The sequence below is a fragment of the Chionomys nivalis genome, chromosome 14, assembly GCF_950005125.1.
Source record: "Chionomys nivalis chromosome 14, mChiNiv1.1, whole genome shotgun sequence".
Classification (NCBI taxonomy): domain Eukaryota; kingdom Metazoa; phylum Chordata; class Mammalia; order Rodentia; family Cricetidae; genus Chionomys; species Chionomys nivalis.
Genome location: NC_080099.1, coordinates 40446818 through 40474803, shown reverse-complemented (window position 1 = coordinate 40474803; position 27986 = coordinate 40446818). Strand labels below are relative to the sequence as shown.

General features: G+C 40.6%; 1 protein-coding gene across 2 annotated transcripts in view; it reads left to right on the top strand.

Annotated features, from left to right (window-relative positions):
- The first annotated feature begins 627 nt into the window (after positions 1–627).
- The window catches only part of Rbm27 (RNA binding motif protein 27), a 73684-nt gene continuing 46325 nt past the window's right edge, over positions 628–27986 (top strand). For both annotated transcript variants that reach the window (XM_057788707.1, XM_057788705.1), the window contains exons 1-3: positions 628–848; positions 21206–21324; positions 25491–25615. In XM_057788707.1, coding sequence (XP_057644690.1) covers positions 790–848; positions 21206–21324; positions 25491–25615 — 303 coding nt within the window. In that variant the 5' untranslated portion in view covers positions 628–789. The remainder of the gene's footprint in view (positions 849–21205; positions 21325–25490; positions 25616–27986) is intronic.

Sequence of the window (27986 nt, the reverse complement as noted above, 5' to 3'; positions counted from 1 at the left end):
GAGGGAGATTTTTTCTGTGTAACTGAAGCTTAGCAGAAAAAAAAAACCCACAAACCAAAAAAACAAACCAAAAACCAAAACACACAACAACAACAACAAAAACAGAAGCATGAGCGCCGGTCATCAAAATGAGTGTGAAAGGAAGAAAAAAATTAGCAAGATCTTGCTTCTTTGCAATGTGTCCAACGTGAACGCATTGCACGTTGTGCTGCAGATTTACTACAGCTGAGTCATTTCGGGACACCGGAGTGAGTTTCCAGGAAAAAAAAAAAGACGAGCGGAAGGAAGCTGGAATAGGGGCTCTCCGGGTTCCCCCAGGCACTGCTAGCAGCAGACACCGGTATTCCGGGCGTGGATGGCGGCGTGGTCAAAAAAAGGCGCCGCGGACCCTTTAAGAGGCACAGCACCTTCTCCAAGATACCATCTTGCACCGGGAGTTCACTGAACTCTCCACCTACCTTGCTAGGTCCCTCCGCCCTCACTGGATACGGCCGGCGGGCGGGGCGGGAGAGTCTTACAATTGGCCGGCCGCGCGCGGCCCTCTCTCGCCTATTGGTGCGTACACCCGTCACTCCACATTATCTCCCGCCTACTGGAGCCTCCTGGCTAGGTTGACTGGGGCTCTTGGGTTAGTTCCTGTTAGGCCCCGGCCCAGGGAGTAGGTGAAGTCTCTAAGATGCCCGGTGGGTCAGGGCACCCGGAGCTGTGAGGGAACGTGAGGCGGCGGCGAGCGGAGACCCGCGGCGGGCCTTGGGAGGAGCGGCGGCCCGAGCCCGCCTTCCCTGCACCATGCTCATAGAGGATGTGGATGCCCTCAAGTCCTGGCTGGCCAAGTTACTGGAGCCGATGTGAGTGCGCCGGGCCGCGCCGGGCCGGCGGCATGGGCGTTGGGGACCCGCGGGGGCGTGGGGGAGGGGAGGCGGGAGTCCGGGCCGCCCGCCTGGTACTCGTCCACGGTGTTGTGAGGTGAGGAGGGAAGGGGCCGGGCACGGGCGGCGGGGGTTCCCCGAGTACCCGGGGAGCCGGCCCGGGCTGCAGGCCGGCGGGAGACTGAAGGACGCCGACCTGGGAGCAGGGGCGGGTGGCGCGGCTGTCGAGGGATTTTTAAATGTGTGAGCTGAGGTGCGGGACGGCAGAGCCGGCTGCAGGACTTTGCAAACAGTGTCCGGGAGCCCGGTGTCGAGGGCCTTCTCGGGGTGCCGGGGGTCCTGAAGCTTAGCCGTCGTTAGGGGTGAGCGCCTAGGGGTGAGAACAGGGAAGGGGCTGAACGACCGAGGGCTGAAGTGAATGTGCGGGCATGGAGGGGTTTTGTTAAATTACTGGGAAGCTCGTGAGGATGAGAGCAAGGATACTGAGGGATTTTAAGGTGTTCCTGAGGAGTTGATGGCAGAATTGATTATTTTTTAGATACCGCAGGATGTTGGGGGAAGAGTCGAGATTTTTATGTCTGATTGAGGGTTGAAGGACTGATTAGTTAATAGTATGGATGATGAGGTTGAAGTGGGTAGAGTTGAAGCTTCTTCTTCTTCTTCTTCTTTTTTTTTTAAAAGATCCAGGTATTAGGAAAATAAAAGGGGCCCACGAATAAATAAGGATCTTGTAAACATTTCGGAAAGATGACAGGGCCGCTGTAATTGGGGCATAGGGTGACGGGTGAGGGACCAGGGGAATGAGAGACCTGTCCTCTCAAGACGTTTTGAGGAGTGTCAATTGTGGACATACCACTGAGAGGCTTGACAGGGACAGCAGGGACATCATCAACTTCTCGTTTTTTAACTTTTAAGAAAGTAAAGGTTGTGTTTAGAGTTTGGGGATCCTCGGGTGTAGCTAGTCTCTGCCTCCCTCGGCCTTCTGGGGAGGAAAGGATGGAAGGCAGGAGAGAGTCTTTGAAGAGAGCATGGGAAACCGAATGGGAGGGAACAAGAGCATTTCCTGCTCTCTCTCTCTCTCTCTCTCTCTCTCTCTCTCTCTCTCGCTCTCGCTCTCTCGCTCTCTCTCCCTCTCTCTCCCCCTCTCGCTCTCGCTCTCTCTCTTTCTCTTTCTCTCTCTCTCCCTCCTTCCCTCCCTCCCTCTTCCCCATTACTGTTTTTGCCTACCCCCCCCCCCCCAGGATGGTTCGAGGAGGAAAAAGGCGGGCCTTGAATCATGAAATCAGATTACCCTAGTTAAAAAGAAAAGAAAAGAAAAGAAAGAAAAAAGGTTTTCAGGGGCTGGAACTGGGAAGTAGCCCCACAGGTGTGGAGGTACCGTAAAGTTGAGGCTGTTGGGGACATTGTCAGCTTGCTCTCCTCATCTGTTATTTCCTCACCATCACCCTCTTCCCCCCAAGAAACTTGGTAAACTAACTTTTTGTTTTTGTTTTGCTACTTTGTTTTTGGGGGCGGGGTGGGGGTGAGAAGGCACCTCAGGAGGGAGGGTCATCTATGGAGGCAGGATGGTAAAGGGGTGTTTGGATGTCTAGTTTGTTATTTGCCTTCTGGGAGTGAATGAATAGAGCATAGGGACAAATGAATGAGTAAATAATTGTGCTGTAAGGGCTTCTCAGGTTTAGATGAACGGTCGTCCAGTTAGAATGAAAATGACTTCTGGGCATACTCGGAAGTTTGGTAGAATATTTGCATCCCTTTTCTACAGTGGAAAGTTTTAGGGCACTAAGATGGAAATGGATTATGATGTGCAATTTGGGAATAAGATAGAACTATTCAATTATACTGTATGTGAAAAGAACTAAAAAAGGCGGGAAAATCTATATGTTTTTAAAAATTAGTTATATTTTTCTTTTTTGGTTTTTTGAGACAGTATTTCTCCATGGAGCCTGTCCTGAAACTGGCTCTGTAGACCAGGCTGGCCTTGAACTCACAGAGATCCACCTGCCTCTGCCCCTTGAGTGCTTGTGCTACCACCTGTTCCACCTGTTTATTTTTCTTACCAGCTCTTGAAAGGTCTGTTTTGAATGCCTTTTGTGTAGTAGCATTTCATTTGTATATTTTTTTTTGTTTTGTTTTTTTTTTTTTTGGTTTTTTCAAGACAGGGTTTCTCTTTAGCTTTTTGGTGCCTGTCCCAGAACTAGCTCTTGTAGACCAGGCTGGCCTCGAACTCCCAGAGATCCGCCTGCCTCTGCCTCCCAAGTGCTGGAATTAAAGGCATGCACCACCACCGCCTGGCTCTTTTGTATTTTAACAAATAAAGCTTTCTTGAAGATCAGAAAAGTAAAACAGCCACATTGACCAGCCTTACTGACCAGGCAGTAATGACACACACCTTTAATCCCAGTAGCCACACTAGTTTGCCATAGAAACCAGGTAGTAGTGCTGCACGCCCTTAATCCCAGAACTAGAGAGGATTATAAAACAGGAGAGACAGCTCTCAGTCTCATTCTAAGATTCCTGGAGGCAGGATTTCCATTTCAGACTGAGGTAGAGCCAGTGACTGGCTGTTTTGCTTTTCTGACCTTCAGGTTGAACCCCAATTTCTGTCACTTGAGTTTTTAATAATTGTGCTTCAATGTTGTCTTTTCTTGCATTGTAGAATTGAACCCAGGGCCAGACCAGCCCATCTTTTATTTTCTCCTCAATTTTCCCTGATAAGCTCTCATTCTCTTTGTTAGTAGAGATCTTGTTTACTGTCTTTTTAAAATTTGAAAGTATTAAATGTATGTTTTATGTCTCGGGTAGATAGTAACAACTTTTAGCATTATAGCTTCTTTTTAGTTTTGTTGTTGTTGTTGTTGTTTGTTTGTTTTTGTTTTTCGAGAGGTTTTGCTGTAGCTCTCAAGCTCTTGTAGACCAGACTGGCCTTGAACTCGCAAAGATCCACCTGTCTCTACCTCTGGTGTGCAGGGATTAAAGGCATACACCACCACAGCCTGGTTTAATTTAGTTTTTCTTTTTTTAAGCACCCTAAAAATGTATTACTGGGTAGTAATAGCCCTAGCTAGTACTTTTTTTTTTCTTCTTCAAGATAGGGTTTCTCTTCACAGCCCGTGCTGTCCTTGAACTCTGTAGACCAGGCTGGTCTCCAATTTACAGGGATCTGCCTGCTTTTGCCTCTTGAGTGCTGGGATTAAAGACCTGCACAATCACTGACTAGTTCTTTTCTTTTTTTAATATTTATTTATTTATTATGTATACAATATTCTGTCTGTGTGTATGCCTGAAGGCCAGAAGAGGGCACCAGACTTCATTGCAGATGGTTGTGAGCCACCATGTGGTTGCTGGGAATTGAACTCAGGACCTTTGGAAGAGCAGGCAATGCTCTTAACCACTGAGCCATCTCTTTAGTCCCTGACCAGTTCTTTTCTTTTTATTAAGGTAAACATTAGTGTAGGAATGTCATCTTTCTTGCTAGTGATGTTTTTGTTAGGGTTTTTTTTTTTTTTATGAACTGACAATTTTAATTATTCTGTGATCTTGATCGAAAATTATACTTTAAAATGAATGAGAGCTTGAGAGATGGCTCAGTGCTTAAGAGTATTTACTGCTCTTCCAAAGGACCTGAATTTGTTTTCCAGAACCCATGTAAAGTAGTTCAGTCTGTAACTTGGCTCCAGAGGATTCAACATCTCTGGCATCTGAAGGTATCTGCACTCACACGTACATAACAAAATACAGACATACACCTACAAATAATTAAAAATATAATAAGGATAAATCTTCAAAAAAACAAACGAATACTTGAAAGCTGGGCATGGCATTGTGCACTTGTAAGAGGCTGAGGCAAGAGATTGCCATGATTTCCAGGCTAGCTAGGACTGTGTAACGGAGACCTTGTCTCAAAAGAAGAACACCAACCAAACAAAAGATTACTTGAACTTAGTGTTAAAACTTGTTTTGTGTTGTTTTTTTCAAGTCAAATTGAAACACACATCATTCTTTTTTTTTTAAGATTTGTTTATTTATTAAGTATACAACATTCTGCCTCCCTGTATGCCTGCACACCAGAGGAGGGTGCTAGATCTCATTACAGATGGTTGTGAGCCACCATGTGGTTGCTGGGAATTGAACTCAGGACCTCAGGAAGAGCAGCCAGTGCTCTTAACTACTGAGCCAGCTCTCCAGCCTCTGTTTTTTGTTTTGAAATAGTATTTTTCTGTGTAGCTTGTAGCTCTGACTGGCCTGGCTTTTGTACCCACACTGGCCTCAAACTCCTGAAAATCCTATTGCCTTGACCTCCTTGGTACTGGGATTAAAGTTACTCATTGAAGATTAGAAAAGAAAAAGACTTAGGCTGGTGTTATATGCTAAACTTTATAGCATATACTTTTTAATGTATGTTTGTTAAGCCCTGAGTTTGGTCTCCATCATATAAACATAAGCTAAATAAGAAAAAAAGACTTAACATCACTAATTAGACTTTAAGAATGTGTCTCTCCTATGAAAGTTTTATTTTTAACTTATAGTATTGTTTTTAGAAAGAGCTGTTGATTAAAAAATAGTAAGTGCAAATGCCGTATAGATTTTCATTCTTGGTACACTGTCATGGCTGACTACTTTTTGTCTAGATAGTCTAAAAGCATAATAAGTGATATGCTAATGTGGGTTGTGTTTGTAAATTTACTTATTTCATATTCTAGACTCAAGAACACTTTTCACGGCAGATTGACGTGTTATTACAACATAGCATTTCAGAGCAGTTGTCAGGCTTTGAGATAATGTACTTGCAGGTTGGAATCAGGCTATGGCTGAGTACATGAATTCTGTTGTACTTTTTTTTAAAAAGATTTTTATTTTATGGGTGTTTTGCCTACATGCATATCTGTGCACTCTGTGTCTTGTGCAGAGTGTGTTTGTCCAAGAGGTATTAGGTCTCCTGGAATTGGAGTTAGAGATGCTTGTGAGCCATCTAGGGTCCTGTAGAAGAGCAGCCAGTGTTCTTACCTGCTGAGCTATCTTTCCCACCCTGGAAGGGATAACCCTTTACCTCCCTTAGCTTGCTGGAGAAAGACCATTGCCACCATTTTGATGGCAGTACACTAAAAGGGGAGGAAATCAGGTCAAAAAGTCACAGACAGACTAGACTAACAGATCTTATATGGGATCCTTATTTTTCTTTACTTACAAAGAATTGTAGGGTCTGGAGAAATGGCTCAGCAGTTAAGAGCACTGGCTGCTTTTCCTGAGGTCCTGAGTTCAATTCCCAGCAACTACATGGTGGCTCACAACCATCTATAATGAGATCTGGTGCCCTCTTCTGGTGCTTAGGCATACATGCAGGCAGAACACTGTATGCATAATAAATAAATAAATCCTAAAAATAAAGAATAGGAGTTGCTAGTGAAAGTAATGGACTTGGCGTGTAGTTTCTGTGAGTTCGGGCAATTTCAGAGTCTTCAAACTATAATAGGAAATATGTTATTTTGGCGTATGATGGAAAGGGTAGCAAAAGCTGCAAGAGTAGGATTATTTCATTATTTCCTATTTATTGATTCATTAGTCATGGCAGGCATGGTTTACATCCTGGAGTAGACTGGCAATTCTTAGGACATTAAACTCTGACTAGTTATCACTGTATTCCTCAAGTGAGAAGAAACATGAGCTATTGGTCACTAGGCCTGATCTTCTGGTAAATAAACTAGTAGGGTGTAATGAGTATTTGGGACACTATTCTTGGGATGGAGAAGTATTCCTAATTTTTTAAGGTACTCTAGTGGCTTCACAGAATTCTTGTGCCTATAGCATGGCATGAGACTTGTTTAAGATGATGTTCACCGGCTTAGAGAACGGGTTATTTTCCAGATGACTTGTTGACATATTTTGGTGTACCAAGTAAGAGCATACTTGATCTTATATTCTTGTTCTGCTTCCTAAATATCTCGGACTTCATTCTTCCTGGCTTAATAACTACAGGCTAGAAGCCAGAAGTTGCTTTTATAGCCCTGAGTTTCCTATCACTGTGTTCTCTCATTCTTTTGCGGTGTTGTTGCTTTCATAGTTATTGCATGTCTTTTTGTACCATATGTGATTCTGTTCTGTAATTTTTTTCATAGTCATGTGACTTGAAGAGCAAGGTCTGTCTTACTCAGAATAATCAAAGTCATCAAACAAGAGACTTGGGTGCTACTAAGTGGTGATGAGAGGCAGGCAAATCTCTGAGTTCGAGGCCAGTTTGGTCAGCAGAGCAAGATCCAGGACAGCCAGGGTTACACAGAGAAACCCTGTCTTGAAAAATCAAAAAAGAGTTGATATTTAATTAATAGTAAATGTTGAAGCAAATGAACAGCCTTATATGTATATTTCGATTGCTTAACAATTAGAAAATTAAGTTTGGACTGGGAGTGCAGCTTAGTGATAGAGTAATGCAGAGGGCCTTGGGTTTGAGTCCCAGCATTAAAAAGATTTGTTTTTTGCTAATTTAACTTTGTGGCTATATTTAACTGGTGGTAGCTAGGATCTATGTTTCAGATATCAAAATTGCATTTGGAACTGATGGATGTGTATGGTCATGCATATTATCACAAACAAAAACAAAACAAATCTGGAGGGTATCTCTTCCATATATACTTTCGTGAAAACTCCTAATTAAGAGTAAGATAAAGAAAGAAAGAAAGAAAGAAAGAAAGAAAGAAAGAAAGAAAGAAAGAAAGAAAGAAAAGGTAAGATGAAACCAGGCATAGTGGTGCCTTTAATCCCACCATTTTAGGAGACACAGGCAGGGGCATCTCTTGTAAGTTCCAGGACAGCCTGTTCTTCATAGTGAGTTCCAGGACAGTCAGGGTTACATAGTGAAACCTTTCTCAAAAACAAAAAACAACCAACAAAGACTAGGATGAGCGAGGTGTTGTGCACTCTTTTAATCCCAGCACTTGGGAGTTTAAGGCCAGCATGATGGCTGTGTGGCGAAACCCTGTCTCAAAAAAGGGTTGTGGGTAAAGTGAGAGGAAAGTATTACACTCTTGATGTTTTAATGTCACCCAGAGTTCATGTGTTGAAACTTAATCCCCAATGTGAGGGTAGTAAGAGGTGAAACCTTTATTAGTGCACTATAGAAAATAAAATTATCAGTGTTTATTTTCAGTTTCTTTTTTATGAAGGAACTTTGTAGCTGTAAGCACTCACTGTGAAATTTTCTAGCTTAATTTCTAATTGACATTACATCGGGAAAGCACTTTCATATTTATGCAATACTTTTATAGCCATCACTGTGCATGCCAATATTTCCTATATCTCTGATAGTCAGAGTGGTTTCCCTGACTATTATTACTATTTGGTTAGAAATAATGTTGTCTCTATAATAAACTGATTTTTTTAGTGTTTAAGTCTTTTCAGTGTTTACCTTTGTTTCTTCTGTCTAATTTTTAGTAAATATGATTATTGGTGACTGTTAATACACATTAGGAGTAAGCAGCCTTTTCCCTATGATTCATTAACACTTTATTTATTAGTGGTCTTATCTCTGAAACAGAGATCACACTAAGAAGCTAAAATCAGGCCCGTGTTAACAAAAATGTAGATTTTGTCCAAGTGGAAGGAGGTCTACTAGACTTTGTCTTCTTCGTGAAGCAAAAAATGTAATGACTTTTTAGTAGTATCAAAGGTAGGACCTTTACTTTTTCATCTGGGATTAGCATATGTCTGAAATTTGAAGCTGGTGCCTTAGCTGTACAGATAGTAATGTCTACAAATAGAGAATTCATCAAAAGAGAAAAGAATTGAAATTTGAGGGCTTTGTAGATGTTTGTAGGTCAGTATTTTTGTTAGCCTTTTCTAGTAAAAATTCTGATTTATTTTTTTCTCTCTTTTCTTTTATAATGCTGGGGATTTGAACTTAGGTAATCACCACTGAGCTATAGCCACAACTTTTTAGTTTTATTTTGAGATAGGGTTTCATTAAGTTGCCTAGGCTGTTAGTTCACTCTGTATTCCAGGAAGGCCTTGAAATTATAATCCCTCTGCCTCAGCATCTCAGATAGCTGGGACTTCAGGACTGCATCAACAGGTCTGTTGTGTAATTGATCTTGTTTTCTAAGATGACTTAAAGTTTATTAAAAATGTCTTATATTGTATAGGATATGAATTTTAATGAGTTCTTATATTGGTAACACAGTTTTTGAAATTTTCTTTTGTTGATTGTTATTACAGTTAAAGGTTGAGACTTGTAACATATTAATTTGTCTTGCAGATATATGTTAGAAAAGTATATGTGATATGAAATATATTTTACTTGCATGGAGTTACAGCCTAGTTTTACTTCCCAAGGAGGGTTCTCTGCCTAATCTTTTAAAATGTTTTAAAAATTAATCTTGTTCTTGTGTGTACATTGTATGTATGTGTGTTATATGTATGGGCATTGAACTCAGCTCATCAAACTTGGCAGCAAAGGCTGTTACCCACTGAGCCATCTCACTTAGCCCTTCTCTTGAGTGGAGCATTTAGTTGCCTTGCAGATTTGCATTTTAGTGTTAGTTTTTTTTTTTTTTAATCAATTTATTTGTTTGTTGTTTTTAGGCAAGTTCTTCTGTGTAACCTTAATTGGCCTGGAACTCACTATGTAGACTAGGCTGGCCTGTAACTCAGAGATCCACCTGTTTCTGCCACTTGGCCCCTCTTACTTCTCTCCGCCTCTCCTCTGCTTCTTCATCTCTCCCTCTCTCCCCACTTCTCTTTCTCCTCTGCCCCACCTCACTTTCCACTTTCTCTCCCTTTTTCCTCTGCTTCTCCTCTCTCCTCTGCCTCTTCATCTTTCTGCCTCTTCTGCTTCTGGAATGATAGTTGTTTGTTTTTGAAACAATGTTTCTTATAGCTAAACTGAATTTGACCTCTGATCTTGTATTCCTGTCCTGCCTCCACCTACAGAGCCCTGGAGCATGTGCCACCATTTCCAGTCCAATGTAATAATCTAAGATATATATTAGTAACTTTTGTAACCTTTTCAACAGAAACCCATCTTTTTCTGGGAAATATACATGTTTAATATAGTTATAGATGCAAAAAAATTTAAAATTTTTTTCTAAGCTATGCTGTATCAGTGGTCAAGCAGAATATATGCACTTGGTTCTGTAAAAGTACTAAGGCTTTGTGTACTGTTGTTGCATACTACTCATGGATACAGGAAGGGAAAATCATTTTAGTAGGAAAAGGGGATGACCTAGGGTAGGAAAAAGGGTCTTAGGCTGTTTCTGTGATACAGTTCTGGAAAGTCTCTTGGGCTACTACTAGCTTAAGTATCATACCATGCTATTGTGTTATTGTGAATCTTTGAAAATTATGTAGTAGGAGTTGCTGTGTTAAAGGGATGAGTAAGACTTCAGAAAGGTCTGAATAGTTTCAGCACAAGACCCCCAAATGTCTTTGTTTCTTTCATCTTTCATGTAGTGTAACTTAGTTTTTCAGACTGATGATTTCCTTGATAGCCCACTTTATTGGCACATATTGGGAGATAATAGGTTTGAATGCTCTTCTTATTCCTTTGAATGTAGTATGTATTTGTATTCAGTGTATGAGTCTACCATACACTGTTATTTATTTATATTAAACAGCTCTTTAAACTGTGATCACCTTTCCTAGAGTGTTCTACTTTTTAAACTATTCACCCTAATTTTTAGCATTATTACATTGAAATGTGTTTCCTGAGATCTAGAAGGAAGTATGTGGTACATGCCTATAAATCTAGTAGTGAAACAGGAGGACAGATACAAGTTTGAGGCCAGCTTGGGCTGCATTGTGAGATCCAGGCTAGCATGGGCTAGATATTGATAACTTGTTTCAATCTCCCTAAAATGTGTTTCATCAAAAACTGCTCAATTCTGTATTTGTCTTTTAGTCTGAATACTAAATTATGTCAAAGGTACTTGGGTTTGTTTAACCCAGTAACTGGATGTTTTACCTGTTTCTGACTAGAAACTTCATATTCTTTTTTGATTTGTTTTGTCTTTTGAGCAGGGTCTCTAAATAGCCCTGGCTGTCCTAGAACTCACTATGTAGACCAGGCTGGTGTTGAACTCACAGACATGTGCCGGCCCCTAGATTAAAGGTGTAGGCCACCAGACTGGGCTTCGTAGTCTCTTACTCAGAATTATGCTTGTCAAGTATTGAGACTAAAGATGCTTTGATAATACCAGAAAAAAAGGTTGCCATTTTCTGCCACATTTATTTGTTTACTTAAATATTTTATGCTTGTGAGTTTTGTGTGTACATATATGTGTGTGTGTGTGTGCGTGCGTGCGTGCACATCTTGTGGTACCTGCAGAGACCAGAAATAGGAGTTGAATACCCTGGAACTAGAGTTGCAGTGGTGATTACCATGTGGGTGTTGGGAATCAAACCCAGGTCCTCTAAAAGAGAAATACATATTCTTTTGTTTTGTTTTGTCTTTCTTTTTTGAGACAGGGTTTCTCTGTGCAACAGCCCTAGCTGTCCTGGAACTAGCTCTGTAGACCAGGCTGACCTCAAACTCACAGAGATCTGCCTGCCTCTGCTGGGGTTAAAGGGTGTACCATCACCACCCAGCTTGAGAAATATATTCTTAACCACTTAACCATTTCTTCAATCCCTTATTTATTTTTCTGTATCCTTTTTACCTGTGTTAGAGACTATCCTTATCCATGACTGGTAAGATGGCTTAGCAGGTAAAGATGCTGGCCACCAAGCACCAAGCCTCTTAACCTGAGTTCATTCAGTCCCTAGAGCCTGTGTATTGGGAGGGGCGTGTTGGGAGGGAGAGAACCGATTTCCACATGTTGTCCTCTGATCCCCACAGGTATGTATGTACACACACACACACACACACGTAAATATTTAAACAAGAAGAGTATCTGTGTTGGCTGATTTGTGTCAACTTGTTACAAACTGTAATCATCAGAGGGGAAGAAGCCTCAGTTGAGAAATCCTCCATGAGGTCCAGCAGTAAGGCATTTTCTCAATTAGTGATCAATGGTGGAGGGCCCAGCCCATGGTGGGTGGTACCATCTCTGGGCTGGTGGTCCTAGGTTCTATAAGAAAACAGGCTGAGCAAGCCACAGGGAACAAGCCAGTAAGAGTTGCTCCTCATGACTTCTGCATCAGCTCCTGCTTCCAGAGTCTTGCCCTGTTTGAGTTCCTGTTCTGACTTTATTCAATAATGAACAGAGCAATATGGAAGTGTAAACCAAATAAACCCTTTCCTCCACAACTTGCTGTTTGGATATGGTGTTTCATCACAGCAATAGAAACCCTGAGTTTACCTTCCTTCCTTTCATTTTTTTAAAAATATTTATTTATTTATTATGTATACAATATTCTGTCTATGTGTATGTCTGCAGGCCAGAAGAGGGCAATCCAGATGGTTGTGAGCCACCATGTGGTTGCCGGGAATTGAACTCAGGACCTTTGGAAGAGCAGGCAATGCTCTTAACCGCTGAGCCATCTCTCCAGCCCCTTTCATTTTTTTTTTTTTTTTTTTTTTTTTTTGAGACAGGGTTTCTCTGTGTATCCCTGGCTGTCCTGGAACTAGCTCTGTAGACCAGGTTGACCTCTGCTTTTGAAGTGCTGGGATTAAAGCTTGGCACCACCACTGCCCAGCTGACTTTCTTTTTAAATTTTGTATTATTGTAATATGCAAATAATAATACATATTCATTCTTAGTACACTTTGACCTTTGCTTCTGATTTTGTAAATTACCTCTGTGTTTTATAAAATTGATATTGACTATATTTTTTCTTTTTTAGAGTTAGGTGCATAGTCTGTTTGTCTCTGTCTCTCTCTAGAATTAGGTACTTGGTCTCTCTCTCTGAGTATGTGTATGTGGAAGCCAGAGGTCAACATCAGGTGTTCTTCCTCTTTCCCGCTCTACCTCATCTCTTACTGAAATTTGCTGATTGGCATGCTCGGATTATAGACACACCGTTACCTCCAACTTAGGTGTGTGCTAGGGATCCGAAGTCAGGTCCTCGTGCTTGTGCTGTAAGGACTTTCCCAGTCTCTAGGTGTGTGGCTTTAAAGAATCACCCTTCCTTAAGACAATATTGGCAATGAAGAGAAGTTTTGCTCTTTTACTAATATGTAGACTTTTGTTTAGTTGCTTATTTGTTTTAAGATAGTTTGCTTGGCCCAGTGTATCCCTGAACTCAATGTGATCTTTCTGCCCTGGTCTCCCAAATTCTGGAATTCTACGTTTGAACCATCATTTCTGAAATAGAGGTACTAGTTTTTCTTTTGTTGGGAAATGTGATTGACAGTCATAAGTTGAAATGTCTTAAGCTTTCTGTTTGACAAAGGAAGCCTAAGAATTTTCAAACAAGATTATATTGAATAGCATTTATACGAGTTTGATCACTTTGCTTATACAATGACTACTATCATCCTGAATGTTCATTTTACTTTAGTAAGAATAAGGCATGGTAGCACACACTTTTCATTTCTAGCAGGCAGAAGCAGGAGGAGTTGAGGCCATACATAAAATTCCAGATGAGTGAAATCCAGTCTCAGAAATGAAACAAACAAAAAACCCTTTGAGGCCACATGGGGTATGTGTTACTTAAATATGCATGTATTAGGAGATCTAGTCTATTTTTAAAATACATACATATGTAATTGATTTTATGTATATATATATCAACATGTAAACTTTTAGTTTGCTATGACATAGATCAAATATTACGTCTGATAGATTGGTGAGGAATCAGCAAGCCAGAATCATGTGATCTCTGGCATAGGAGGTGTTTTGAGTATCAAAACAAATGAAGGTTCTTTTTTTTTTTTTTTTTTTTTTTTTTTTTTTTTCTTTTATTTATTTTTTTATTCTTTTTTAATTAAAATTTCCACCTGCTCCCCGTTTCCCATTTCCCTCCCCTCCTCCCAAATATTGCCCCCTCCCCCCACTCCCCTCCCCCTATCCCCACTCCTCTTCTCCTCCCCCCACACCATTCCCCCTCCCTCTCGATACTGAAGAGCAGTCCAAATTCTCTGCCCTGCGGGAAGACGAAGGTCTTCTATCTACGTCCAGGAAGGTGAGCTTCTAAACAGGCTAAGCTCCCACAAAGCCAGTTCATGTATTAGGATTGAAACCTAGTGCCATTGTCCTTGGCTTCTCATCAGTCTTCATTGACCGCCATGCTCAGAGAGTCCGGAATCAACCCATGCTTATTCAGTCCCAGACCAGCTGGCCTTGGTGGGCTCCTAATAAATCAGTTCCACTGTCACAGTGGGTGGGTGCATCCCTCGTGGTCCTGATTTTTTGCTCTTGTTCTCCCTCCTTCTGCTCCTCATTTGGACCTTAAGAGCTCAGACCGTTGCTCCAAATTGAGAATATGTCTCTACCTCGATCCATCGCCAGATGAAGGTTCTAAGGTGATATGCAAGAAATTCATCAGTATAGGATAGGGTCATTTCAGGTTCCCTCTCCTTAGTTGCCCAAGGTACCAGCTGGGGACATATTCCTGGACACCTGCGAACCCCTCTAGAGTCAAGTCTCTTGCCAGCCCTAAGATGGCTCCCTTAGATAGGATATATACTTCGCTGCTCCCGTATCCATCCTTCCTATATCCCAACCATCCCAATCCCCCGAGCTCCTCCCATCCTCCCCTTCTCATATTTCTCATCCCATTTCCCCTTTGCCCCATGCCACCTCACCCGCAAGTTCCCAGTTTTTGCCCTGCAATCTTGTCTACTTCCCCCTCTCCATGCGGATGACTATATGATTTTCTTTGGGTTCACTTTCTTATTTAACTTCTATAGGATCACACATTATATGCTTAATGTCTTTTATTTATGGCTAGAAACCGATTATGAGTGAGTACATCCCATGTTCCTCTTTTTGGGTCTGGGATACCTCACTCAGGATAGTGTTTTCTATTTCCATCCATTTGCACGCAAAATTCGAGAAGTCATTGTTTTTTACTGCTGAGTAGTACTCTAATATGTATATATTCCACACTTTCTTTATCCATTCCTCCATTGAAGGGCATCTAGGTTGTTTCCAGGTTTTGGCTATTACAAACAATGCTGCTATGAACATAGTTGAACAGATACTTTTGTCATTTGATGTGGCATCTCTTGGGTATATTCCCAATAGTGGTATTACTGGATCTTGGGGTAGGTTGATCCCAAATTTCCTGAGAAATCGCCACACTGATTTCCAAAGTGGTTGCACAAGTTTGCATTCCCACCAGCAATGAATGAGTGTGCCTCGTTCTCCACAACCTCTCCAGCAAAGGCTATCATTGGTGTTCTTGATTTTAGCCATTCTGACAGGTGTAAGATGGTATCTCAAAGTTGTTTTAATTTGCATTTCCCTTATCGCTAAGGAGGTTGAGCATGACCTTAGGTGTCTTTTGGCCATTTGAATTTCTTCTGTTGAGAATTCTCTGTTCAGATCAGTGCCCCATTTTTTTATTGGGTTCATTAGCATTTTAAAGTTTAGTTTCTTGAGTTCTTTATATATTTTGGTGATCAGACCTTTGTCTGTTGCAGGGTTGGTGAAGATCTTCTCCCAGTCAGTGGGTTGCCTTTTTTGTCTTAGTGACAGTGTCCTTTGCTTTACAGAAGCTACTCAGTTTCAGGAGGTCCCATTTATTCAATGTTGCCCTTAATGTCTGTGCTGCTGGGGATAAACGTAGGAAGTGATCTCCTGTACCCATATGTTGTAGAGTACTTCCAACTTTTTCTTCTATCAGGTTCAGTGTGTTCAGACTAATATTGAGGTCTTTAATCCATTTGGACTTGAGTTTTGTGCATGGTGATAGATATGGATCTATTTTCATTCTTCTACACGTTGACAACCAGTTCTGCCAGCACCATTTGTTGAAGATGCTCTCTTTTTTCCATTGAATACTTTTAGCTCCTTTATCAAAAATTAGGTGTTCATAAGTTTGTGGGTTGAAATCAGGGTCTTCTACTCGGTTCCATTGATCAACTTCTCTGTTTTTATACCAATACCAAGCTGTTTTCAATACTGAGGCTCTGTAATAGAGTTTGAGGTCAGGGATGGTAATGCCTCCAGACGATCCTTTATTATATAAGATTGTTTTGGCTATCCTGGGTTTTTTGTTTCTCCATATAAAGTTGATTATTGTCCTCTCAAGATCTGTGAAGAATTTTGATGGGATTTTAATGGGGATTGCATTGAATCTATAAATTGCCCTTGGTAGAATTGCCATTTTTACTATGTTGATCCTCCCTATCCAAGAGCAAGGGAGATCCTTCCATTTTCTGGTATCCTCCTCAATTTCTTTCTTCATTGACTTAAAGTTCTTGTCAAATAGATCCTTTACTTCCTTGGTTAGGGTTACCCCAAGATATTTTATGCTATTTGTGGCTATCGTGAAGGGTGATGCTTCTCTGATTTCCATCTCTGCTTCCTTATCCTTTGTGTATAGGAGGGCAACTGATTTTTTGGAATTGATCTTGTATCCTGCAACGCTACTAAAGGTGTTTATCAGCTGAAGGAGTTCTTTGCTGGAGTTTTTGGGGTCGCTTATGTACACTATCATATCGTCTGCAAATAATGAAAGTTTAACTTCTTCCTTTCCGATTTGAATCCCTTTGATCCCCTTATGTTGTCTTATTGCTATTGCTAGAATTTCAAGCACTATATTAAAGAGGTATGGAGAGAGTGGACAACCTTGTCGTGTTCCTGATTTTAGTGGAATAGCTTTGAGTTTCTCTCCATTTAATTTGATGTTAGCTGACGGCTTGCTATAAATTGCTTTTATTATATTTAGGAACGACCCTTGTATTCCTAATCTCTCTAAGACCTTTATCATAAAGGGATGTTGAATTTTGTCAAATGCTTTTTCCGCATCTAATGAAATGATCATATGGTTTTTTTCTTTCAGATTATTTATATGATGGATTACATTGATAGATTTTCGTATGTTGAACCAGCCCTGCATCTCTGGGATGAAGCCTACTTGATCATAATGGATAATTTTTCTAATGTGTTCTTGGATTCGGTTTGCCAGTATTTTATTGAGTATTTTTGCGTCGATGTTCATGAGTGAGATTGGCCTGTAGTTCTCTTTCTTGGTTGTGTCTTTGTGTGGTTTTGGTATCAGAGTAACTTCAGCTTCATAAAAGGAATTTGGCAATGACTTCTCTGTTTCAATATTGTGAAATACATTAAGGAGTATAGGTATTAGGTCTTCTTGGAAGTTCTGGTAGAATTCTGCATTAAAGCCGTCTGGACCTGGGCTTTTTTTGGTGGGAAGGTTTTTTATAACAACTTCTAATTCTTCGCGACTAACAGGTCTATTTAGATTGTTCACCTGGTCCTGGTTTAACTTTGGTATATGGTACTTATCTAAAAAAGTGTCCATTTCTTTTACATTTTCCAATTTTGTGGCATACAGGTTTTTGTAGTAAGATCTAATGATTCTCTGAATTTCGTCTGTGTCTGTGGTTATGTCTCCCTTTTCGTTTCTGATTTTGTTAATTTGCGTATTCTCTCTCCGCCGTTTGATTAGTTTGGATAGGGGTTTATCAATCTTATTGATTTTCTCCAAGAACCAGCTTTTTGTTTCATTGATTCTTTGGATTGTTTTCTGTGTTTCTATTTTGTTGATTTCAGCCCTCAATTTGATTATTTCCAGTCTTCTACTTCTCCTAGGTGAGTCTGCTTCTTTTCTTTCTAAAGCTTTAAGGTGGGCTATTAGGTCTCCAATGTGTGCTTTCTCCGTTTTCTTTATGTGGGCACTTAATGCTATGAACTTTCCTCTTAGCACTGCTTTCATAGTGTCCCATAGGTTTGAGTATGTTGAGTCTTCGTTTTCATTGAATTCAAGAAAGACTTTAATTTCTTTCTTTATTTCTTCCTTGATCCAGGTGTGGTTCAGTAGTTGACTGTCCAATTTCCATGAGTTCATAGGCTTTCTGGGGATAGCATTGTTGTTGAATTCTAACTTTAATCCATGGTGATCTGATAAGACACAGGTGGTTACCGATATTTTTTTGTAACTGTGTAAGTTTGCTTTGTTACCGAGTATGTGGTCTATTTTCGAGAAGGTTCCATGAGCTGCAGAGAAGAAGGTATATTCTTTCTTATTTGAGTGGAATGTTCTATAGATGTCTGTTAAGTCCATTTGATTCATTACCTCCCTTAATCCTCTTATTTCTCTGTTAGGTTTCTGTCTGATTGACCTGTCCATTGGTGAGAGAGGAGTGTTGAAATCTCCTACTATTAGTGTGTGTGGTTTGATGACTGCCTTGAGTTTTAGTAACGTTTCTTTTACATAAGTGGGTGCTTTTATATTAGGGGCATAGATATTCAGGATTGAGACTTCATCCTGGTGAATTGTTCCTGTTATGAGTAAAAAATGTCCATCTCCATCTCTTTTGATTGATTTTAGTTTGAAGTCAACTTTCTTAGAAATTAGTATGGCCACACCTGCTTGTTTCTTAGGTCCATTTGCTTGATAAACCTTTTCCCAGCCCTTTACTTTGAGTAGATGTCTGTCTTTGTGGTTGAGGTGTGTTTCTTGTAAGCAACAGAATGTTGGATCCTGTTTTCGTATCCAATCTCTTAGCCTGTGCCTCTTTATAGGTGAGTTGAGTCCATTGATATTAAGTGATATTAATGACCAGTGGTTGTTAACTCCGGTCATTTTTCCTTTCTTTCTTTCTTTCCTTCTTTTGGTAGTAGAGTTTGTGTGTTTCCCTTCTTCAAGTTGTGCTGGTGAAGGGTCATTAGATGTCTGAGTTATTGTGGGCATTGTTGGACTCCTTGGTTTGTGATTTTCCTTCAATTACTTTCTGAAGGGCTGGATTTGTGGCTACGTATTGTTTAAATTTGTTTTTATCCTGGAAAATTTTGTTTTCTCCATTTATAGTGAATGAAAGCTTGGCTGGGTATAGTAGTCTGGGCTTGCATCCATGGTCTCGTAGTTTCTGCAGTATATCTATCCAGGACCTTCTGGCTTTCATGGTTTCCATAGAGAAATCAGGTGTAAGTCTGATAGGTTTACCTTTATAGGTAACTTGACCTTTTTCCTTTGCAGCTCTTAATATTCTTTCTTTATTCTGTATGTTTTGTGTTTTGATTATTATATGACGAGGAGATGTTTTTTTTTGATCCAGTCGATTTGGTGTTCTGTATGCTTCTTGGACCTTCAAAGGAATATCTTTCTTAAGGTTGGGAAAGTTTTCTTCTATAATTTTATTAAATATATTTTCTGGACCATTGAGCTGTACTTCTTCTCCTTCTTCTATCCCTATTATTCTTAGGTTTGGTCTTTTTATTGTGTCCCAGATTTCCTGAATGTTTTGTGATGAGAATTTGTTGGTTATGCTGTTTTCTTTGATGAGAGTGTTTATTTTCTCTATGGTATCTTCAGTGTCTGAGATTCTTTCTTCTATCTCTTGTAATCTGTTGGTGGTACTTGTCTCTGTAGTTCCTGTTCGTTTATTCAAATTTTCCATCTCCATCCTTCCCTCGGTTTGTGTTTTCTTTATTCCACTTCATTCTTCAAGTCTTGAACCGTTTCCCTTACCTGTTTGATTACTTTTTCTTGTTTCTCTTGGTTTTCTTGGGTATCTTTGAGAGATTTATTCATTTCCTCTACCTTTTTGTTTGTAATCTCTAATTGGTTGTGGCAGTTTTTCACCTCCTGTTTAAGGTCCTCTATTATTTTCATAAAATTCACTTTTGAGTCGAATTCTTCTAATTCTTCTGGATTAGGGTGTACACTTCTCATTTCGGTATTCCTGGATCCTGGTGATGTCACGTTGCCTTTCAAGTTGTTGGGGGAATTCTTGCATTGGCGCCTGCCCATCTTTTCCTTCAAATGGAGCCAGGAGAGGCCTGATGTCTTGGACCAGTCTTTGCTGTGACTAACTCTCTAGGTGTATCTCCTCAGTGTAGGGGCAGGAACCGTTCCCTTCCAGATGAACTCCTCAACACCAAAACATGGATGCGTGGTATTCCAATGACCCGCGTAAAGAAGGCCGAATGCAAGGGGTCGGGCGGGGTCGAGTAGAACACAGGCGACACTGCAGTACAAGCTGGAGGTGCCTGCACTCCCTTTCGGGGGTTGCTGAGGCCTGCCCGCTAGGCAGGCACTCACTGCTCTGGTTGGGTAGCCTTAGTGTAGGGGCGTTTGTGCTCTCTACCGGGACCGTCCGCCCCAGGATAGTACACACTCACCCGTCCCGATGAAACTTCTCGGCACCTACACAGGAACTCCTGGATGCCACAATGAGCCAGGGACAAAGGGAAGTAGGGTGCAGGCAGAGCAGGTCCAGGAGATCACAGCAGAGACTGCAACCCCAGCAGCAGGGGCCCGCTTTCCCTGGCGGGGACCTTGAGGCCTGCCCTCTAGTCAGGCACTCACTGCTCTGGGCTGGTAGCCTTAGTGAAAGGGCAGGAAACTGTTCCACAGCTAAGGACCTTGCAGACAAGGCAGGCTTGGGGGTGGGGGTGGGGGGCGGGTGTGTAGGAAAGAAAGCCTTGCAGCAGGAGCTGGGGGGGGGGGCGTTTGTGCTCTCTACCGGGACAGTGCGCCCCAGGATAGCACACACTCACCCATCCAGATGGGACTTCTCAGCACCTATGCAGGGATTCCTGGTGGCCCCAATGAGCCCGGGACCAAGGGAAATAGGGGGCAGGGAGAGCAGGTCCAGGAGATCACAAGCAGAGACTGCAACCCCAGCAGCAGGGGCCTGCTTCCCCTGGTGGGGACCTTGAGGCCTGCCCTCTAGTCAGGCACTCACTGGTCTGGGCTGGTAGCCTTAGTGAAAGGCCAAATGAAGGTTCTTTCTACCACCTTTCAAGTATTTGTATACATGTTTTTAGCTCTTGGAGCTTTCTTTTGCTTGCAGCTGTGAAGCAAACTAACCAGTAATGACTAAAGAACAGGCTGTGAGGTTAATAGTAGGTTGAAAAGCTGATTTGGGATGTTGGTCCCTGTGGCTCTAGGGTAAGATACTCTGAGAAGAGAAATAATCTGTCCATCACTTTCCCTTCCTTGTTTTTTTTCCACTGGTCACATGAAACTGGGGGTGTTATTGGTGCCAGCAGTTTAGGGGTTACCCTTTCCCTGTTGCTTCCGAGAAAGCAAATAAATGTCCTGATTCAATGTTCGTGTTCTTACTAGAACCTTGGAAACAGTAGGCAAAGTAATTATTAAATAAACAGAAAAGGAAAATCTCACTTGGAGTACATATGTGCTGCTTGTTACAATAGCTGCCTGTGTTTGAAGTCACTTTAAATCTTTGATTTTCTAAAATGGGTAATTTCATTAATAACATCACTGTTTACAACCAGCGTTTTACAATTTTAATTTTCTCTTTGTCTAATTAGATGTGATGCTGACCCTTCAGCCCTAGCCAACTATGTTGTAGCACTGGTCAAGAAGGACAAACCTGAGAAGGAATTGAAAGCCTTTTGTGCTGATCAACTTGACGTCTTTTTACAAAAAGGTAATTTTTGTGGGCCTTTAAGCATTTTAGGTAAATATTTCTAATTTAAAACTTCCTGAAAGCAGCCAGGATTGCTGACACATGGCTGTAATCCCAACAGTTGGGAGACTGAGGCAGGAGAATTGTGGGTTTGAGGCCAACCTGGGCTTATCTACAGAATTTCAGGTCACTTGTACAGAGCAAGACCCTGTCTGAAACAAAACAGAAGCAACACAACCAAACTTCATGAAGGCATGAACTTAGGGGGGAAAACACTTGGGAATTTGTGTGTAGTCCTTCCTTGCATACTGCCTTGTTAATCTCTGTATCATTCTAATTTTACTGTATGTGTCTATGAAGTGAGACACTTTACAGTAAAATAGTAAGGGTCCTTTCAGTACTTTAATATGCCCATTCAGAATGCTTACTTATTTGTTATGTGTTTAGGAAGGACAGGTTCTTCCCATCCTTCTTTGTTTCTTTCCTATATTGAGACAGTGGCTCTAATACTTGTTAGATTCCTTGCAGCTTTTGGCAATATTTAGTTGATGATTGAGGGCTATTTAATGCTACTGAAGTTGCTTTCTAGTGCTTTTGTATGTGTGTGCACACACCCATGTATATATATTTATTATATTTATAATCACGCATGTGTAGTGGGTACACATAAGTACTTTTGGTGAAAAAGAGGTCAACTCTGGTGTCATTTCTCAGGAACCTTCCATCTTGTTTTTTTGAGTTTGTATCATTGGTCTGAAACTTGCAAAGTAGGCTAGGTTGGCTGACCAGCAAGCCACCAGAAATCTTCCTTCTCCAGTACTGTGGCTGCAAATAAGTGTCACTATGGCATGGATTCTGGGTTCAAATTCAGGTTCTTACACTTGTATAAGAACTATCTCCCCTGGGGCTGGAGAGATGGCTCAGAGGTTAAGAGTACTGGCTGCTCTTTCAGAGGTCCTGAGTTCAATTCCCACAACCACATGGTGGCTCACAACCATCCGTAATGGGATCTGGTGCCCTCTTCTGGCCTGAAGGCATGCTGGCAGAACATTGTATACATAATAAATAAATAAACAAGCAAATAAATAAATAAGTAAAATCTTAAAAAAAAAAAAAAAAGAACTATCTCCCCATTCCGGAAACTATGTACTCTTGCTGTTAATACAGAGAACCCAATGTTCTTTCTCTCTTGGCTGCGGTATCTTGAGGTCCAAGAAGAATGAGAATGATTCTCTTCTTTTTGTACCTTTAACTTCCCATCTTCAGTTGGACATGAGGTGCTTGCCTATGACTCAACACTTGGGAGTTGGAAGCAGGAGGATCAGAAGACCAGTTGCCCTTTACTTCATAGCCTGGGCTGCATGAGACTCTTTAGTGTCCTATCTTTTTACCAGCATCCTCCAACCAAACAGAAATGGCAGGAAGTTTTCTTGCTGTTTCCTTGATAGTTCCTGCCCTATCCCACCCTTACCCAGTCTTCCCCTACACCACACTGCCCACCTCTCTGTCTTTGAATGTCAGTGAGTGTGTCCTTACTCAGAGCCCTTGGCCGTGTTTTTTGTTTGCCTGGAAGATTCTTTCTCATGTCCTTTTGATTTCTTCAAATGTCATCTTGACAGTTTTCCCCAGTGTAGTTTGTATAATGTGGTTGTCCCATATTCCAGTTACCCTTTCCTCCTCTCAGTGATGCTTTATTCCTTTTTTTTTTTTTAGATTTTATTTATTGTATATAGTGTTCTGTCTGCATGTACACCTGCATGCAAAAAGAGAGTAGCAGATCTCATAATGGTTGTGAGCCACTGTGTGGTTGCTGGGAATTGAACTCAGGACCTCTCGAAGAGCAGCCAGTGTTCTTAACATCTGAGCCATCTGTCCATCTCCAGCCTACTTCATTCCCTTTTTGTTTTGTTTTGTTTTTTTGTTTTTTGTTTTTCGAGACAGGGTTTCTCTGTGGCTTTGGAGCCTGTCCTGGAACTAGCTCTGTAGACCAGGCTGGTCTCGAACTCACAGAGATCCTCCTGCCTCTGCCTCCTGAGTGCTGGGATTAAAGGCGTGCGCCACCATCGCCCGGCTACTTTATTCCCTTTTTAAGAAAGACTCTCACTATATATTCCTGGCTGACTTTAAACTCATAACATCTGCTTGCCTTGTGTCTCCCGAGTACTGGGATTAAAGGCAAGTACCACCATGCCCAAGTGCCTTATTTTTTTCATGGCACTTGTAACACCCTATATATTTGCCAGTTTGTTTGCTTTTTCTTTTCTTGAAACCAACAACATTTGGTATATAGATTTTGAAAACTTGCATTCATTTATTTATTTTGTGTGTGTATATGTGCCATAGCATGCATTTGGAGGTCAGAGGACAACTTTCAGGAGTGGTTTCTCTCCTACAATGTGGGTCATGGAGATTGGAGTTAGGCCAGCAGCTTTAAACCCACTCATTAGCCCTATTTTTTGTTTTCATCCATCTATCCATCCATCCATCCATCCATCCATCCATCCATCCATCCATATTGAACTGTCTTTCAAATTACAAAAGAGGTATGTGTAAAAATACAAGAGTATGAAGAAAGTTGTTTATAAAATGTTTTGAAGAGTCTTAATTTATTACCTTAAAGTTATATGTTACAGTCAACAAGAGTTAACAGTTTAATTTTTTCTTATGTGTTTCTTTCTTTGCTGATAGGGACTCATATAGCACAGGGTATTCGTGTATTAGAAAATGACCTTAGACTTTTGTGAACTCCTGTTCTTGCCTCTACCTCTGAAATACTGGGATTACAGGCATGAATCACTAAGCTTGGCTTACTGTTGATTAAACCTGGGATTTTCTACATAGTGAGCACTCAACTACATCTCCAACTATATTTTTTAGTTTTTTAAAAGTTATTTTTATTTTATACGAATGAGTGTTTTGCTTGCACATATGTCAGTGTTTTGTGTGCCTGCCTGGTGCCTGTAGAGGCCACTACAGGTTTCCAGGTCCTTTGGAACTCAGTTATGGGTGGTTATGAGCAGCTATGGGGTTTCTGGAACCAAACCTGACTCTTCTGTAAGAGCAGCAAACAAGCTCCCTTAATTGCTGAACCATCTGTCTAGCCCCTGGGTTGTGTTATTTATTTATCCTTTTGTGGGGATATCACTCTAGTACAGGCTACCCTGGAACTCATCAAGTAGTCTAGGCAGGTGATTCTTTCACCCAGCCTCCTGATTATAGTATTAAAAGTATGAACCATGTTCTATCTATTTCAGCTAAAAGTTTTGCCATTTTGAAAAAAAAAAGTTCGCTTATAAAGTTAGTATTGTAAAGGAGTTTGTCTGAAGATGCTTTTCTGAGATAAAAGTAGTTGGCATTTTAGAAATGTAGAATACATAATAATTGTGGTATCAGCAGAACCCATGTGATGCCTTCGAAATACCCAACACTCCCTTGAATTGGGAATTGAACCATCAGGGCAAGCCCTCTGCCACTGAGCAGTACCCCTTTAGGTGTTCATTAGGGGAACCTAAGGGTAACCAATGAAAGTTACATTTAATTAGAGTAAAACTAGAAATATTTTTACATTTGTGTTTTCAGCAAAACTACCTGTTTCTCTCATTTTGTTTGTCTGAGGAAGTTTCAAATAGACCAGAACATGGAGTTGAGTCAAACACAGATACTGATTTCAACCCATTCAAACCTACCTAATTCGGTCTTTGAATAGGTAGTGCAATCTATCCAACACATAAGGTTATACTATGAGATTACTTCTTCCTATTCTACATCGGCTTCTTTTCCACCTACAGTACACAGTTTGTCATTTTGGTTTCTTTGAACAGATAAACACACTAAGTATTAGTTTATATCTTTAGATCTGATATTCTTAATAGGTCAAGAGAAATTTTGTAATCTCTTATTTGATAATTTGTTAGTCTCTTGCTTATAGAAACTTTGTTTCTAATCTTTTGTTCTTAAGCAACAAAATCTTACACTTATTTCATTTGCACACATGCAATTATGTTTGAAGGATTTAAAAAGAAACAAAACCTCTACAAGTGGGGATGCCTGTTCCTTTAAGGTAAGTCTTGGTTTTAAAAGCCTGACAGCAGCTTTGAAGATACCTTGTTCATCTAAAAGCATTGACAACAGTGTTTAAACTTTGCATTTTTGTTTGTATAACATTTAAATATTTTTTTTCTCTTTAGAGACTTCAGGTTTTGTGGACAAGCTATTTGAAAGTCTTTATACTAAAAACTACCTTCCACCATTGGAACCAGTTAAACCTGAGCCAAAACCACTAGTCCAAGAAAAAGAAGAAATTAAAGAAGAGGTAATACATACACACACTTCTTAGATTTTGTTACCAGGATTCTCAAGTTTAAATTATTTTTATTTTTGTTTCTTTGTGTTGTGGTGTTTTGTTTTTTTAGACAGGGTCTGGTCTTACTATGTAGCCTGGCTGTCCTTGAACTTATAGAGACCATGCCCATCCTGAAATTTTTTTTTCAGGCATGGTTTCTCCCTACACCTAGAGGTGGATTTTCTTAGCTAGGCTACAAACCAGCAAGCCCTAATAATTTGCTTTTCAGTGTTGGGTTTCAGATGTGAACAGAATGCCACATTCATGTGGGTGCCGGATCTCAGGTCCTTGTGATCAAACAGCAAGTACTATTAACTGTAGAGCTATTTCTTCAGCCTTCAGAGAAACCCAGTGGTTTCTAAAAGAGGAAAATTTGGTTACATACAGAGGCTTAAATGAAAGTATTAGTGAAACTTCCAAGATAAATCATTAGACAATATACTGTCACATATGCAGAGAAATGATTCACTCTTTTAACTACACTGTCAACATCAGAGAAATAAACAGAAATATTGTTAAAGTATACAAACATGATTAAAGATACCGAGCTAATGGGCTAGAAATATGGCTCAGTAGTTAAGAAGTTGACAGAGCATATTGCTCTTGCAGAGGTCGTGAGTTTGGTTCCAAGCACGTTCATCTGGTGATGCCTTATAACCATGTAACTCCAGCCCCAGGGCATGTAATGCCTTTGGCCTCTGTGGGCACTGCACACATGTGCACGTACTCACTCCCACAACATAATTTTAAAAAGATACCAACCTAATTGCTTGCTTGAACCAATAAAGAAACATCATAGCTTTCATTTATAGTTCCTTTTCTATATAAAGCAAACAATATTTGATAAGAATGTGGAAAAGAGGTTTGTTTGTTTATTTTTTGAGATAGGGTTTTTCTGTGTAGTTCTGTTTGTCCTGGAACTTGCTATGGAGACCAGACTGGCCTTGACCTCAGAGATCCAGTGTTGGGACTAAGGGTGTGTGCCACTACCACCTGGTTGTAGGATAAGTTTAAAAAATATTTTATTTTTTGAGATAGGGTCTCATATATCACAAGCTGGTCTCAAACTCACTGAGTGGCCTAAGATAACTTTGAGCTTTGCTCTTTCTGCATCCACCTCCAGAGTGATATCATTTATATATGTTACCATGCCCTGTGCTGGGAACTGAACTAGGGCCTTAGATATGCCAGGAAAACACACTCTGAACTACACTCCCAGCACATACATCTTTATTTAAACTAAAATTTTAGTCATCTGTGTTGAAGGTGACCTCAGAGATCCTCTTGCCTTTACCTCTAGAGTGCTGGGATTAAAAGCATGCATTACTACCACCCAAATGGAAAAGAGATTTTTATGTACAAATATAGGTAGTCTTTAGTCCAGTACCAGGAACAGAAATATCTTCCAACTTATTAAAGAAATATTTTTTATTTTTATCAGCTATAAAGTTGGCTTAGTGGTTAAAAGCACTTTCTTGTAGAGAACCTGGATTTGATTCCCACCACAAACATAGCAGTTCACAGTCATCTAGAACTCCAGTTTCAGGACATACATGATACACAGATATATATGCAATCAAAACATTCGTACACATAAAATAAATCTAAAAATGATTTTTATTTTATGTATCTGTCTGCACCATGTGCATGATTGGTGACTACGAAAGCTAACGGGATGTTGGATTCTGAGCTAGCTAGTTTATTGTCAGCCTGACACAGGCTAGAGTCCCTGGTGAAATGGGTACCTCAATTGAAAAATGGCTCTATGCTAGTTCCAGGACAGGCACCAAAAACCACAGAGAAACCCTGCCTCGAAAATCAAAAACAAACAAATAAACATAAAATAAAAAATAAATAAAAGAAATATGGCTCTATAAAATCCAGTTGTAGATACGCCACTGAGAGGGCATTGGTGGTACACACCTCTAAGCCTAGCATTTGGCAGATAGATCTCTGTGAGTTTGAGGCCAGACTGGTCTACAGAGCGTGTGCCAGAACAGGCTCCAAAGCTACACAGAGAGAACCCCTGTCTTAAAAAAAATAATAATAATTCAGCTGTAGACAAGCCTGTAGGACATTTTCATAATTAGCGATGGTTGGGGAGGACCCAGCCCATTGTGGATTGGTACCACCCCTGGGATGGTGGTCCTAAGTTCTATAAGAAAGCAGACTGAGCAATCCATGTTGAACAAGATAGTAAACAGCACTCCACCATAGCCTCTGCATCCATTTTTATCTCTAGGTTTCTACCCTGTCTTTCTTCATTGATATATTATGATGTGGAAGTGTAAGCCAAGTAAACCTTTTCCTTCCCCAAGTTGCTTTTGGTCATGGTGTTTCA